A 15,084-nucleotide genomic window follows, 5' to 3' on the forward strand; every position below is an offset into this window, starting at 1 on the left:
ATATATATATATATACATATTAACTCCACGGGACTTTTTCCTGTCTTTCAGAACCTAAATGGATATACTTGGACAAATACATGATTTTCCGTAAGTGCAAGAAGTCAAGTTCATTCATACTTTTGATTTGCTAATTAAGATCATTATTGTTTTCCAAAACAGAAAACCTATCATTGGGCACATTGAAAGATTTGAGCTGGCCAGTGAACAGCTCAGCATTTACAGAACAGCAGTAATACAGTTTAATGTAGACAGTGTATAATGCCAATCTGGTTATTCTAGCCCATATCCTGTTTGGTCGTTGATAGAACTTTATTCAGAAATATTCAGAAAGATTGCGAAATATAAAATTAGAGCCAGGCTATTTAAAAGTGAACTTTTCCACACACGGTCTGGATGCCCCGCCTCCCGCTCTCCCTCTCCCCTCCCCCCCTCCCTCAGCGGGACCAGAAGATCTCACCAGCAGCCAATGGCAAGCTGCCTTCACCACTGGAAAAACCCATTGGCAGGGGGTCGGAAAATCCCAGCCAAAGGATAATAGAGGTCTGGAATGTTCTCCTTTGAAAGGCTTCATTCTAGATCAACTGAAGTATTCAAAGCAGTGATTGATGTTTTTTTGGTTTTCAAAAGTATTAGAAAAATGGAACAATGGTAGCTAAATAGATTTGATGTACAGATCAGCCACAATCTAATTGAGTGGCAGAAAAGAATTGAGGAGATGAATGGTTCATTGCTGTGCCTAGTTTCTATAAAATGAGATGATGACACAATATTATTACAGTAACAGTAAAAATCTCACAAATATTAGTGTCCCAACTTGAATATAATACATACACTATATTGCTAGTAGACCTCATGTCGCCTTGCTTGTGTGCAGTCTTGGATCTGGAGCATGTTTTTAATGTTTCCTATTGTTCCATGCTAGTGAAAATCCAGGCACAATTTCAATGGTGGGAATTGTAACGCAGCATTCTGAGAGAATGGGAAGTCTGTGTTAGGCATTCCACAATAACATTTATACAAAATGCGCAAACTTGAAAAATAGGACAGCAAGTACATAACTTTGTTAAACATGGTGAGTTAGTTTATCAGATCTGGGTATTTGGTTAAATGGTATTGTTATCTGTGTATATAAGCCTCAATGGGGAAATTATTATGCTGAAACCAATGACAAGACTATATCTGAGTGGTGCGCCTGATTTGGTTTCTGGCAATTGATTGTTATGGAAAAGAAAATAGAGATTTTATTCATCAGGTCTGTTCCCAATGCTACTTGTGACTGATCACTTTTCCTACCCATCCACAAACTTGCAATGGTATTTTCATACTGGACGGTATTTGTGTACATTGAACAGAATTGCTTAATGATGTCAATAATGTCATACTCGCAAAGTGTCATATATAAAATTTGTAATGAACAGTTTGTATTTATGACACATTGCAAGTGTGACAATTTGAAGTATGGTATACACTTTCCTTCACATCACTAATGCTTTTAATTATATTGGCAAAATGAGCATCTCATTTTTGTATCATTAAACCCTGAATAGACTTTCTACCTCCTCTAAATTTGTTCCAATCAAGACTCATCTTTTAGTCTACTATCCTAACTCATCATTCCCATGCTTTAGAACTGCCGCATGTCCTACCCTCACCTTCCATTCTGTAAATGAAGGGCTTGTGGAAGTGGAGCATGGTATTACCTAACCAACACTTGCATTATTGACTTGACTTATTGACTTATTGGTCGGAATTTTACCGTCCCACCCACCACATGAATTGGAGCGGGGGAGGGGCGGACCATGGAAAAGTCCGTTGACCCCGGGTAGGATTTTCCAGTTTCAGGATGAGCAAGCTCGTAAAATCCCACCCATTGACGTGACTTGTGGGCCACATGGGGGCACAGTGGTTAGCACTGCTGCCTCATAGTGCCAGAAAACCAGTTTCGATTCCTGGCTTGGGTCACTGTGCGGAGTCTGCACATTCTCCCCATGGCTGCATGTATTTCCTCTGGGTGCTGCAGTTTCCTCCCACCATCCAAAAGACGTGCAGGTTAGGTACATTGGCCACGCTAAATTCTCCCTCAGTGTATCCGAACAGGCGCCGGAGTGTGGCGACTGGAGGATTGTCACAATGGCTTCATTGCAGTGTTAATGTAAGCTACTTGTGACACTAATAAATAAACTTAAAACTTAAAAAACTAGGGGAAGAGCTAATTGAAACTTTGATGGGCTGATTTTTGTCTTCACTGCCTGGGTGATGATTTGACAGGGTAGTTTGCGCAACATAATGGAATCAACTTGATTTTCATTCCACTGAAATTAATGAGTGTCTGTTACCCAACCATCAGAGAAGCTTCCAGAAGGTGAAGATGAAAACCTGCCCCACATATTTGGGACCTTTAATTATGATATTCAGCTCAACACACCTCCGTTGTGTTCAATATTTCCAGGAATGCTAGGTCATTCCAAATATCGACCTTTTATCCATTATGGTAAATGTATTTTCAGAAGGGGGTACAAAGGTCTTTTTCAGACACCAGTTATTTTGTGCTAAAGAGCTAAAATATGGTGAGTCATTAAATTAATGTGTAAAATAGTTTGGAAGAAACAGTTTCAGCTTTACAGTATCACAACACAGATCAGTTGCTGTCAAATTCCTGCTGAGTAACTTTTGTATGCTACTTGTCAGTAACGTAGAACTAACACAGTATTGAGTCACCTTTATGTACCAACATCTTGAATGTCAGCATAAGTATTCATGCATCATGAAGCTGTCAGATCAGACAAAAGCAGAGCTCATCAAAGTGTTAAAGCAACTCCATTTCAGTGGTGGTGTTTACCTTTATTATACACAGTGTAATCTTGTGATCAGACAAAACATCATCATTTTAAGAACTTTCTTTTAAGGAGATTGATGATGATGAATTTACAACCCTACCTGAGTGTTGGAGATGTTAGAACTATCATTGCAATCTCCCTCAGTGGCCCAGGTTGACTTGGGTTCAATTCCTGTTCCATGTTGGCTCATTTTAGCTACAGCAGCAGTTAGTTCTGCAAGCATACCGTTCATAGAGAAGGAAACAAGAGAGTGTAGAATGTAGTGTTACAGTCATAGCTAGGGTGTAGAGAAAGATCAACCTAATGCAAGGTAAGTCCATTCAAACGTCTGACAGCAGCAGGGAAGAAGATGTTCTTGAGTCGGTTGGTACGTAACCTCAGACTTTTGTATCTTTTTCCCGATGGGAGAAGGCGGAAGAGAGAATGTCTGGCGTGTGTGGGGTCCTTAATTATGCTGGCTGCTTTGCCGAGGCAGCGGGAAGTATAGACAGAGTCAATGGATGGAAGGCTGGTTTACATGATGAATTGGCTACATTCACGACCTTTTGTAGTTCCTTGCAGTTTTGGGCAGAGCAGGAGCCATACCAAGCTGTGATACAACCAGAAAGAATGCTTTCTATGGTGCATCAATAGAAATTATTAACATATCATGAACAGGCAAAGAAAATACTTTAAAAAGTTAATGGAAGATTGACCTTTATATTTCGAGGACTAGAATACAAGTGGGTAGAGGTTTTGCTACAGCTATACAGAGCCCTGTTTAAACCACACCTAGTGTACTATGAGCATTTCTGAGCATCACATCTTAGGAAGGATATGTTTCCCTCAACAGAATACAACATAAATTTACCAGAATGATACCAGGGCTTGAAGGGTTAAATTATGAGGACAGAGTACACAAAGCTTTGTTGTATTCCCTGGAATTGAGAAGGTTGAGGAGTAATTCCATTAAATTTTCAAGTTATTAAATTAAAATGATATGGGAGAGAGGGGGGAACTATTTATACCATTTGGTGAGTCTAAGGCTCGGGGACACAGACTAAAAATTAGAACAAGCCTTCAGAAGTGAATTTAAGAAGTGCTTTTGCAAACAGTAATAAAAATCTGGAACTCTTGTGCATGAATGTCAATTGATGTTGGGGCAACAATTAATTTAAGGCTGCATTTGCTGCCATCACAACTGCAGGGGACGCATTCTCCGGACATGCAGTCACAGTGCCTGTGACCAAGTCCAGCGCCTGTGACCAAGTCCAGCGCCAGGACTCGTTGGCCACGGAAGGAGCATTCAGAGCAGTTCAGCGGGTTGATAATCAGCTCAGAAATCTTCCATAATTTCCCCCACTATTCTCCAAAGAGTAAAAAGAACAGTATGGGTGTGATAAGCAAGAGCGAAAGATTGCCTGTGACATAACTGATGCCACAAGTAAGTGCCAAAAGAATTGAACCATCCGTAATATGAAGCAATGTAAAGATATAAACAAGTGCATCCTCGATAAAATGTGTTTTCACCATGGATAAGGATTTCAGTTTCCACAGAAAATGGAACCCCAAAACACCAGTTAAAAATCCTGGGATTGTGATTGCAATTTGCTCATCCCCCTTCTTGCTGCCTCACTGGTCACCCCGCTCTCGACCCCTCTCTGCCTCCTTCCTGCTCACTGCAATGCTCCCTCACTGTCTATAGGCAATGAGGAGGCGCAGTGAATGAAGGGGCCAACGATTGGGAGCAGAGTAACGAGTGAAGTGGTAAATGTGGTAGCAAGCGAAATGGTGAGCGGGATGGGCAAGTTGACGGTAAGTATTCAGCAGGGTGGAGTGGGTGCTGACTTTCTATTCCAGGCACACCATGATGGTATAAGCGGCACCAACCTCCTGTTCCTATGCACGGCAGGAGATACAGTGTAATTTAAAATCTAAGATTGTTAACCAAAGATATTGATGAATAGGGGCAAAGGCAGATATATGGACTTAGGCTGCAGTTTAGCTATACCTCATTGAATGGCCGAACAGGCTCAAAAGCTAAATAGTCTTACTCCTGTTTCTCTACTCCTATCTGGTAATACATATTTGTGAATGTTGGGTAAGAACAAGGATTTGGCTTCAGACACTCATTATCGTTAGATATTTTATTGTCAGACCCCATCTAGGCTCCCACATGAAAAATGATACTGCCGACAATGCAACAAACCAGATGAACCACTTAAAAACATACAGCTGAAAAACAGCCCTGATTTATAGACCATTTGTTCAACACAATTGAATAAATTAAAATAACTTATTATTTATGATTTCTGGATCTTGATGAGTGTTTTAGAATGACATTCCACGGTTCAGTTGTTTTGCTACAACAATTGAACTCAATGGTTATGATTTAGGAAAATAGTTAGAACATGAGTTCAGCAGTACCCAGTAAATGTAGAAGAGCATTGAATGAAAGTGAGTTACTGAGTTCCTTTTTATGTGTTTGGTTTTGTATGAGGCTTGTGGTGTGCAGTGAGCCTGTTGTTACTGTGATAACGGACGGGTGGGGGTAGGATGCGGAGACTGATAGCAGCTTTGAATTCTCCATTGCTTATTGAAGAAACCACAAGCTGAATTTTGCTGATAGGGTGGATGGCATGACACAGGTTGGAAAAACAGACTGGCGACACTCGTTGTTGGCTAGCAGGACATACCCCTCAATCTTACGGGCAGTAGCCAATTAAATGGCAATTTCTGGGGTTGCCATTTTGTTTTAGTCCTTGTTTAGCATTAGCAGCATATAATAGAGAAGACGACAAAATTAAATGATACTTTGAAGTTAAGTCAAGCAACAATCACTTCAAATCTTCAAACCAAAGAAGATCTATGCAGAATACGGCCTCATTTTATATCACAATATTTTTTTCTACATTGTGCAAATCAATATTTCTTAAATACTTCCTTACTCCAAATGAATGATTCCATTCATTATTTATATAATCATTGTATCGCTGGCTCGACAGACAATTATTTCCCATCCCTAATTACCCTTGAGAAGATGGTGGTGCGTCACCTTGAATGTCAAGGGGCAATGGTTAGATTCTCTCTTGTTGGAGGTGGTCACTGCCTGGCACATGTGCGGCACGAGTATTACTTGTCACTTATCATCCCAAGCCTGGATATTGGCCAGCTCTTGCTGGACAATACAAGCTTTTACATGCTTCTAAAACTTTTTACAATTTTATATTATCTGCCAGTCTTTTTTATATGTCTTTCTGACCCATTAAAGTATCCCTCTCCACCACACTTTCTATATTCTGCATGATTTTCCTGAGTACTGTTCACTCTTCTACTGCAAAGAATGATAATTGTTGGGGAAAGCTTGGAAATATCTGGCATTTTCTTCCTGTTCAGCAATGGCATTTCAGCAAGGGACAGCTTGAATGCCAACAAGTCTAGACTGGAGCCTCAAGGAGCCAATGTTGTGCTGCTGCTTACATTTTTATTGCAACTCCCTGCCCAGCTCCCCACTCCATTCCCCCACCCCCCAGTTCCCCTGTTCCGTTCTCCCCCCCGCAATGGTGCAGTCTTTTGTGAGTTACCGGCGCTGAAAATCCAATTTCTTCAAACTCAGCAGGCTCTCAGCACATTGAGCAGAACACATTGGAAAGGGCTGCTAAAATATTTAAGGGAGTTTATCTGGCATTATTCCAGAGAAGCACAACAGTGCATTTAATCTCAAAGTTATGGCAGCACAGGCAGCTGGACATCTGTCTTTAGTGGCCAGGCTATTCGTCTATAAATCCTGTGCGAAAGGTCCTAGGCTTCTGGTCCAACAACAATTTGATGTTACAATTCACAAACAGGTTTACAAAGCTCTCCAGAATCTTGCCCCTCTCTATCTCTGTAACTCCCAGTAGCCCCTCAACCCTCCAGGGTCACTGCACATATCCAATTCCAGCCTCCTGCACATCCCTGGTTTCAGTTGCTGTAACATTGGCAGTAGCACCTCCAACTCTAGAATTCATTTTCTAAACCTCTTCACCTTCCCACCTCACTTTCTCCCTTTCAATTGCAGCTTGAAATCTACCTCCTTGACCAAGCATTTGGTCACCTGCCCTAATATTTCCCGACGTGGCTCAGTGTCAAATTTTATTTGCTGACACGCCTGCAACGTGGCTTGGGGCATTTAACTTTGTTAAAGGTGCTACATAAATGCAAATGGGAGGGAACCATAGCAGAGATAAACTTCACACACTCCAGCAGGAGGTGCTGGTGCCTAATCCGTCACCTTGGAACAACCCAAAAGCCACCCACTCAAAACCTCCCCTCAATTACTCCCAACCATGTCTCCAGCTTGCCATAGCTATGGCACCCCTGGACAGAAACACCAAAACAATAAAATCAGGGGTCAACTAAGACAACGCCATCAGCAACACAGAGAAGCCTTTGAGTTGCAGGACTACAGAAGGTGCTGTTGGGCTTGAAGAATAGCAAGACAGCAAGATATGACAATATCATGCCAGAATTTATGAAACACCTGGGTCTCCAAGCTTTTGCCTGGCTGACCCGATTTTACATGATGGTCATAAATTCCAAGACTATTCCAAAGAAATGGCAAACAGCAAAGATTATCGCCATACCAAAACCCAGAAAAGACCTCACCCTTACAGCTAGCTACTGTCCAATCTCTTTCCTGTCGGTCCCATACAAAATCCTTGAATGCCTCATCCTTCAGCACAATCCCCAATCAGAAGAGCTTAGCATTGGCCAAGCTGGTTTCCACAAGAACCGCAGCACAGGGGAACAGATACTGGTCCTCACCACTGACACTGAAAAAGGCTTTCAAAAAAACCCGAAGGCAGGTGCTGTGTTCCTCAACCCCACAGCTGCCTACAACACCGTTTGACAAACTGGCCACATCCTGAAGCTGTCATGGGCCCTTCCCCACTGGGAGACTAATAGCAGTGGAATACTGTTGAACAATCAAAGGTTCAGAGTTCATCTTGCCCAAGCAAAAAGTACATGGAAAAGACAAACCAATGGAGTCCCCCAAGGCTCAGTATTGGCTCGAACCCTCTTCAACTTGTACACAAGTTAACTTCCAAAATCTACCTCAGAAAATTCATATTTGCCAATGACATCTACCTCGCAACTAAAGCTTCTGACTTTGACACCTTGGGTTGAACCTTAAACGAGGACTTGTCAAAGCTTGAACAATACTGCAACATATTGCAACTCAAGCCAAACCCTGCAAAAACAGTATCCAGCTTATTCCATCTTCACAATGCAAAAGCCAATAAAGGGCTTAATATCCAAATGAATGGCCACAAGTTAAAGCACCACCCAACTCCAACATAACTCGGAGTTAACCCAGATAGGACACTAACCTTCCGGGAATGCCTAAAAGTAACTGTAGCCAATGTCAAGTCCAGAAATAACTCCTTAGCCAAACTAGCCGGCTCAACATGGGTGCTGCTACCGCCACACTCTGAAACTCAGCACTCACACTGTCATACTCAGCAGCAGAATACTGTGCCCGTTTGGTCAAGTTCATCACATACACATACATGCACATGCAAACACACACACACACACAGACACACATGCACTGATGCACACACACACGCACACACAGCGCCGCCACCCCCACCACGCCCCCCCCGGAACACTGACTTTCTCCAAAGTATGTGTCCGATTTGTTTTCCCAGAGGAGAGTTAGTAGAGTATCATGGTTCACACAATCAATTGTGTGTAAATTCAGCTGGTGGACCCTGACAAACCAACAGTAATTTGCATGGAAACCTTTGGTCAGTAATTCAGAACACTAACTTTGAAATTCCTGAATGTTTGCACAACTGGATGCACTGCTTGTTCAATCTAATTTTGTCTATAAACTTTGTTCTAAATGCATAACCATTTTTGATAGAGGTACTGTGATTGGCAAGTAACATTAACACTGTGCTGAGAAGGTCCTCATAGCTTATTATGTGGGCGGCACGGTGGCACATAGTTAGTACTGCTACTTGGGTTTCCTCTGGGTGCTCCAGTTTCCTCCCACAGTCTGAGAGACCTGCTTGTTAGGTACATTGACCTGAACATGCGCTGGAGTGTGGCAACTAGGGGAATTTCACAGTAACTTCATTGCACTGTTAATGTAAGCCTTACTTGTGAGTAATAAATAAACTTTAAACTTTAAGTGTCTGCATGGGTTTCTTCTGGGTGCCCCGGTTTCCTCCCCCAGTCCAAAAGACTGAGGGAGGATTGGCCATGCTAAATTCTCCCTCAGTGTGCCCGAACAGGAGCCGGAGTGTGACGACTGGGGGATTTTCATAGTAACTTCATTGCAGTGTTAATGTAAGCCTACTTGTGACATTAATAAATAAACTTTAAACCTCATAATAATGTAACTCACCATTTGTATTGAACATTATATGCTTCCTCTGCAGGTCATCTGGCATGTATTCAAATGAGATAATCGATATCAAAAATAACTATCCTTTCTTTTACCATGTTTGAATCAGAAAAACAAGTGGAAGATCAACGTCCAACGTTCCAGTTAGACGACTACTTAAATTCACAATTTAGATACAAGTCATACAGCCTGAAGTGGATATCAGGTAATTACTCACTTTTGATTGTTTCATGATTATGTTGACTTCAGAATTGTGGATGGCAAGCCAATAATTGACAAAAATTAAAGAATTCTTCAAGTCTGTATGACTCTATAGAAGAATCATATGGACTCAAAACCTTAACTTTGTTTCTCTTTCCACAGATGCTGCCAGACCTGCTGAGTTTATCCAGCATTTTGTATTCTTATTTCAGATTTCCAGCATCCGTAGTACTTTGCTCTGATAAAAAATTGAGTAGGGAAAGGGTGCAGCACGGTGGCACAGTGGTTAGCACTGTTACCTCACAGCGTCAGGGACCTGGGTTTGATTCCCGGCTTGGGTCACTGTCTGTGCAGAATCTACATGTCCTCCCCGTGTCAGCGTGGGTTTCCTCCGGGTGCTCTGGTTTCATAGAATCATCAAATCATAAAATTTACAGTGCAGAAGGCGGACATTTGGCCATCTCGAGCCTGCACCGACCACAATCCCACCCAGGCGCTATCGCCATAACCGCATGCATTTACCCTGCTAATCCCCCTGACAGTCACTAAGGGGCAATTTAGCATGGCCAATCCACCTAAATCGCACATCTTTGGACTGTGGGAGGAAACTGGACAATCCTCCCACAGTCCGAAAGTCGTGCTCGTTAGGTGCATTGGCTATGCTAAGCTCTCCCCAGATTGCCCATTCAATCTGCCCGAACAGGTGCCCGAGTGTGGCGACTAGGGGATTTTCACAGTAACTTCACTGCAGTGTTAATGTAAGCCTACTTGTGACACTAATAAATAAACTTAAACTTAATTATGAATGCAAATGTTTAAAAAGAATTAATAAAATAGATTTATTTTTCTTGCTTTACAAAATAGCGTAAACCAATCCCAGTGCTTCTTTGCTGTTGGATTTACAAAATTTCTGCCTGTGAACTGTACATAGCATGTTACAGACATTGAACTAAGAGCAGTACCTGTGGTGCAAGTGTAGCCTTAATTAAATTTGATCTGACCTATTAATACACTTAAGGAACCAACTTTATGACAACTCTTCAAAGAGAGGTACGTAAGTAATTGAATAAGAAAGGAACTGATGGTACTCTGTGATCACACCTTGTTTAAATGAATGACATGGTGTACTACTGAGTCATACACATTGAGATACACTGCCAGATTCAATCTGCGTTCTGTGCTCAGTTGGAAGATGCAGAAAGAGTGCATGTGTGAATGTCAGGATCTGGCCCAGTCACTATGCTCCAGTGAGCAGATTGTTCAGCCTTGACAGACCCTAAATACAAAGAGCTGACTACAAATTCACACACACGCATAAATAGGTTGGACCCAGTTACTAATGCGATCAAGTCTTTCAAAAAAACGAAAGAAAAAGCAAAGGATTTGCCAGTGTGTGGAAACAAAACACTTGTCTCCATTCAGATTTACAGGGCTAAAGATTCACATAGTGCTACCCATGGGTGTGATGAACCCTCAGCCCCTCCCTGCCTGGCATTGTTGCAGTAAAACTGTGCATGTGACAACTTCCCCAGCGTACACTGGACAAGTTCAACGTACGCCATCCTGCCATCACACAACCAAACCAGCTGATGCAACCCCAGGATTTGAAACTTGTGCATGTTGATTCAGCCCATGAATAAATACATTACTCAACAAGGATCTGGTATGACTTCTAGGTGAGACCTGAACTTGTGCTAATCAAACAGTCATTCCACAAGTTTCAGGGGAGGTGTTTTTCAGTAAATGTTGCTTAGGCACAGCTGGTGGAAGCAACGTGCTGGGTTCTGAGGCATTTCTTGCCAGTTTCTAAATGCAGCCAAGGAGGAGAGAGAACTACTTGACCCAGATGTAGAAGCAATTGTTTCAGTCCCTTTTGGTCTGAAACGTGATCAAGAAATCAAATGAAGGAGACAGAAATGGGAAGCTGTCAGGGAGGGAGGGATATGAAAGTGTACACTTCCTGGATGCTGAATGTGTACACTTCCTGGATGCTGAATGTGTACACTTCCTGGATGCCATATAAGTGGAGCAACTATCAGAGTGCAAATTGAGGGGCTCTACTTCCACAACCTTTCCATCCCAACATAGATCCATCATTTACCACTGTCATATCCACTTCAACTCCTCATTACAACATCCTTTGGCCAATATCCTACAATAAAAGCCACCAACAAAAAACTTCCCATTAAAATATTCATCCAACAGTACATCCAACTACACAATTACCCTTGTGCTTGTAATGCGGGTAGCTTTGCCTGTTCTGGTGCTCCTACCCCAGTGGCTGCAACATGGCTGGTGGAACGCTGTTGGGTTTCAGTGGATAGATGCAGAATGCCTTTGAGCAACTCTGGACCTGGAGGGTCTGCACCCTATTGGCATGGCTGACAGCAGCTTGTGCTATGTGGCTGAGGTGGCAGCAAGGACACACTGGTGGACTGACAATGATAGGAGCACAAATGCTGTAAGCCCAAGTGATGACAGTCCATGCTGTTGGTAGTCACTGCCACGCCCATAAGATGACACTTCAGGAAATCTAGCAATTAATCTGTTGGACGACAGTTGAAGTGCAGTCAGAGTCAGTGATTTAATATAGGTAACATGCCTAGCAAACTCTCACAAACAGAATGGTCAAATTATCTGTTTTTGTGATGTTTAAAGCAGAAAGGGGTGAGGCAGATTGGGGATGATAGAATGTTGGTGGGCAAGGAAAGCAGATGGGTCCTGGTCACATCCCACATCTGAAGCTTCCACTTGATGAAGCTGTGGAGGGTGAATCCCCAAAAGAGTCAGAGGATAGTATCTTGGAGTTCCCCTCCATGGGCCTCCTTGGTTGTTTTGCACTCTGTTTTCTTGCATGGGAGATGGCAGACTGTCAGTGATGGTGCGGTGTTGTGCATGGACGATGCGCTTGTCATAGCAGAATTACTAGAAGCATATGGAGGCAATGAGAATTGGCTATGCTGTTGGCAGCATCAACAGGTGTGTTTCTGAGCTGCAGTAGGGGAATATTAGGCAGAAGTCCTGAGGGCCAGGGAATGCTGTTAAATCAGTGATCGGGGTGTGGTGCACTGAGCAAAGTGAGTGTTTGTTGGTGTGGTGGATATGACATGTAAAGTGATGATGAATTCACTTAACTTGACCACACACGTGAGGCCCTTGTACTTTCTAAAGCATTGCTGCCATGTCCTGGGGACCAGACTCCAGTTGTTAACCACCCTCCTATGTCTCCCATTTCTTCTGAAGGCTGGTGTGTGAGGACTTCCTGTTCCCCTGGGGAAACAGTATATTCCTCCTAGAGTCCATTTTGGTCAGCAGGACCTCAAAAAGTGGGCCCATAGAAAACAGAGGACAATAAATCCTGCACCATCTCAGCCGCTGAGTTCTTCTGCAGCAAATGTGGCAGAGACTGCCATGCCTGAGCTGGCCCAGAGATGTAATCAGACTAAGCTAAAGAAATACATCAAGGAGTGGTCAAATTTGATCAAGAGGTTGGTTTTAAGGAGAAACAGATGTAGGGAGAGGGGCGCAGTTGACGCAGGATAATGGCTTTTGACATTGTCTTCAGGTGTAACTTGCACTTGGCTCAGCCAGCGAAGAACAAGCCGTGAAAGAATTAAAAAAAGACCTTATCTGTAGTGAAACAACTTGGGCACCCCATTAATTTTCAATAACCAAACCACTCAGGTTAGCTGTCGGTAGAATTACATGATGTGGAGATGCCGGCGTTGGACTGGGATGAACACAGTAAGAGTTTTAACAACACCAGGTTAAAGTCCAACAGGTTTATTAGGTAGCAAATACCATTAGCTTTCGGAGTGCTGCTCCTTCGTCAGATGGAGTGGAAATCTGCTCTGAGGAGAGCTAATGGTATTTGCTACCAAATAAATCTGTTGGACTTTAACCTGGTGTTGTTAAAACTCTTACTGGGTAGAATTACAAACAGGTGACATGACCCCACATTTTTCCCTAAATTATAAACAGTCCCAAAACAGAACAATCTTGTAAAACTTTGCATTTGTAACAAAGATCAGAAAGATACAAGCTCACAACTAGGTTCAGTCGGAAATGATGGAAGGTGTGAGCTTGGTGGGAAGAAAGGGAATCAATGGAGAGAGTTGAATATTCTCAATCTTAGTGACAAAGAGGTTCATGTACTAAACACACTTGTGTTAGGTTAAAAGGAGATATTTGATAGTGGAGAAAAGATGCCTAGAGTTATCCTTACTCCACAGCGTTATTGAATCCTTGAATTGCAAATCACTTTGTCAGAAGAGAATGATGTGGAGATGCCAGCGTTGGACTGTGGTGGGCATGGTAAGAAGTCTCACAAGACCAGGTTAAAGTCTAACAGGTTTATTTGGTAGCACGAGCTTTTGGAGCACTGATCCTTCATCAGGTGAATGACTCACCTGATGAAGGAGCAGCACTCAGAAAGCTCGTGATTCCAAATCAACCTGTTGGACTTTAACCTGGTGTTGTGAGACTTCTTACAGTGCTCAGAAGAGAATGAGACACAAAATCACTTGATATGGTCCAGGTGGATTTGACGAAATTGGTGTGACGATGAGGGTCTGTGCTCTAGTGTGTACTACTACAAACTCAGCTCCTCGTCCCATCATACAGACTCAACATTAAATGGTTCGTACATTTCGACATCTTAGTTTCTGTATCTTGAAGGAGATTTTGATTGGCAGTTTGAATTTGACCCAGCAATGGCAGTGTCTATTACATTGTGTTGTCTATATCTTCTTAAAGTTGCACCTCATATGCCATCCACACAGCTAAGGAAACTAACAGAAGAAGGGAATCAAAGTTCTTATCCTTGCTTCTCCTCTTCCTATTTACAGATACTGACAGTTGAATGAAAAAGAATTGCTATTGAGATAAGATTGCTCTTAGACCAATTATAATGCCTTCTTAGCCTGTATCTTAGGAAAATTCTGTTTCTTGAAATGAGTTGTAAATTGTATTTTATTTAATTAAATTAAAAATATTGTCCTTACAAATTAATTCATACTTTAGAAATTTTATATTGCATTGTTAATTTTTTAGATAGTGAATACTTCCATAAAAACAAAGAAGGAAACGTTATTCGCTATAATGTTGAAACACAGGCATCAACTGATCTCATCCCCAACACCACTTTTGTAAGTACCTGCCACAGTTTACACTTTAAAGGTTAATGGCCAGGTATGGCAGCAATTACAATATATTGTTTAACACTGATACTTCACGATCATCAATGATATTTACCATGAAATACGCATCAGGCAAGTTGTAGCAATGTGAATAGCAAACTTGGGTAATATTTTTAAATTCCAGGTGGAGTGCCTGTCAAATAAAAATTAAACAGGTTCTGGTGGGGATATGCAAGCCTTCTTATTTCCTGACAGAAAATCGGTCATCCTGCCAACATAACATGTCCATTGTTTCAACTGTTACAGACAGAAGAGGGATCAGTTCAAACAGAACTGTTTTCCTCTTTTCACCTGTCTGTGACAGAAAGTATTTTCAATTAGTTTGTTTTAAAGAATAAGCAATGGTGTATTTTTCCGAGCCCCTCGGTTTTTGCGTGATCCAATTTTACGAACAATTCATGGTAAATTCGAACTAGAATTAACTCAGAAGCTTAGTTGATTTCATGCATTTAAAATCCGCAAAAGGAAT

At 42.0% G+C, this 15,084-nt stretch overlaps 1 protein-coding gene across 9 annotated transcripts in view; it reads left to right on the top strand.

Moving 5' to 3' along the window:
* fap (fibroblast activation protein, alpha) overlaps nucleotides 1-15,084 on the top strand; it is an 84,394-nt gene that overhangs the window by 11,412 nt on the left and 57,898 nt on the right. For 6 of the 9 annotated variants that reach the window (XR_013499524.1, XM_078228258.1, XM_078228260.1 and 3 more), the window contains 3 exons: nucleotides 52-90; nucleotides 9,326-9,421; nucleotides 14,470-14,564. Coding sequence is in view for 8 of the 9 variants with exons in the window: in XM_078228258.1 (XP_078084384.1) it covers nucleotides 52-90; nucleotides 9,326-9,421; nucleotides 14,470-14,564 (230 nt within the window). In the remaining variant the exon portion in view is untranslated. The remainder of the gene's footprint in view (nucleotides 1-51; nucleotides 91-9,325; nucleotides 9,422-14,469; nucleotides 14,565-15,084) is intronic. The other 3 variants (XM_078228263.1, XM_078228264.1, XM_078228265.1) reach the window with 1 other exon arrangement.

This window comes from Mustelus asterias, chromosome 14 (assembly GCF_964213995.1).
Source record: "Mustelus asterias chromosome 14, sMusAst1.hap1.1, whole genome shotgun sequence".
NCBI lineage: Eukaryota > Metazoa > Chordata > Chondrichthyes > Carcharhiniformes > Triakidae > Mustelus > Mustelus asterias.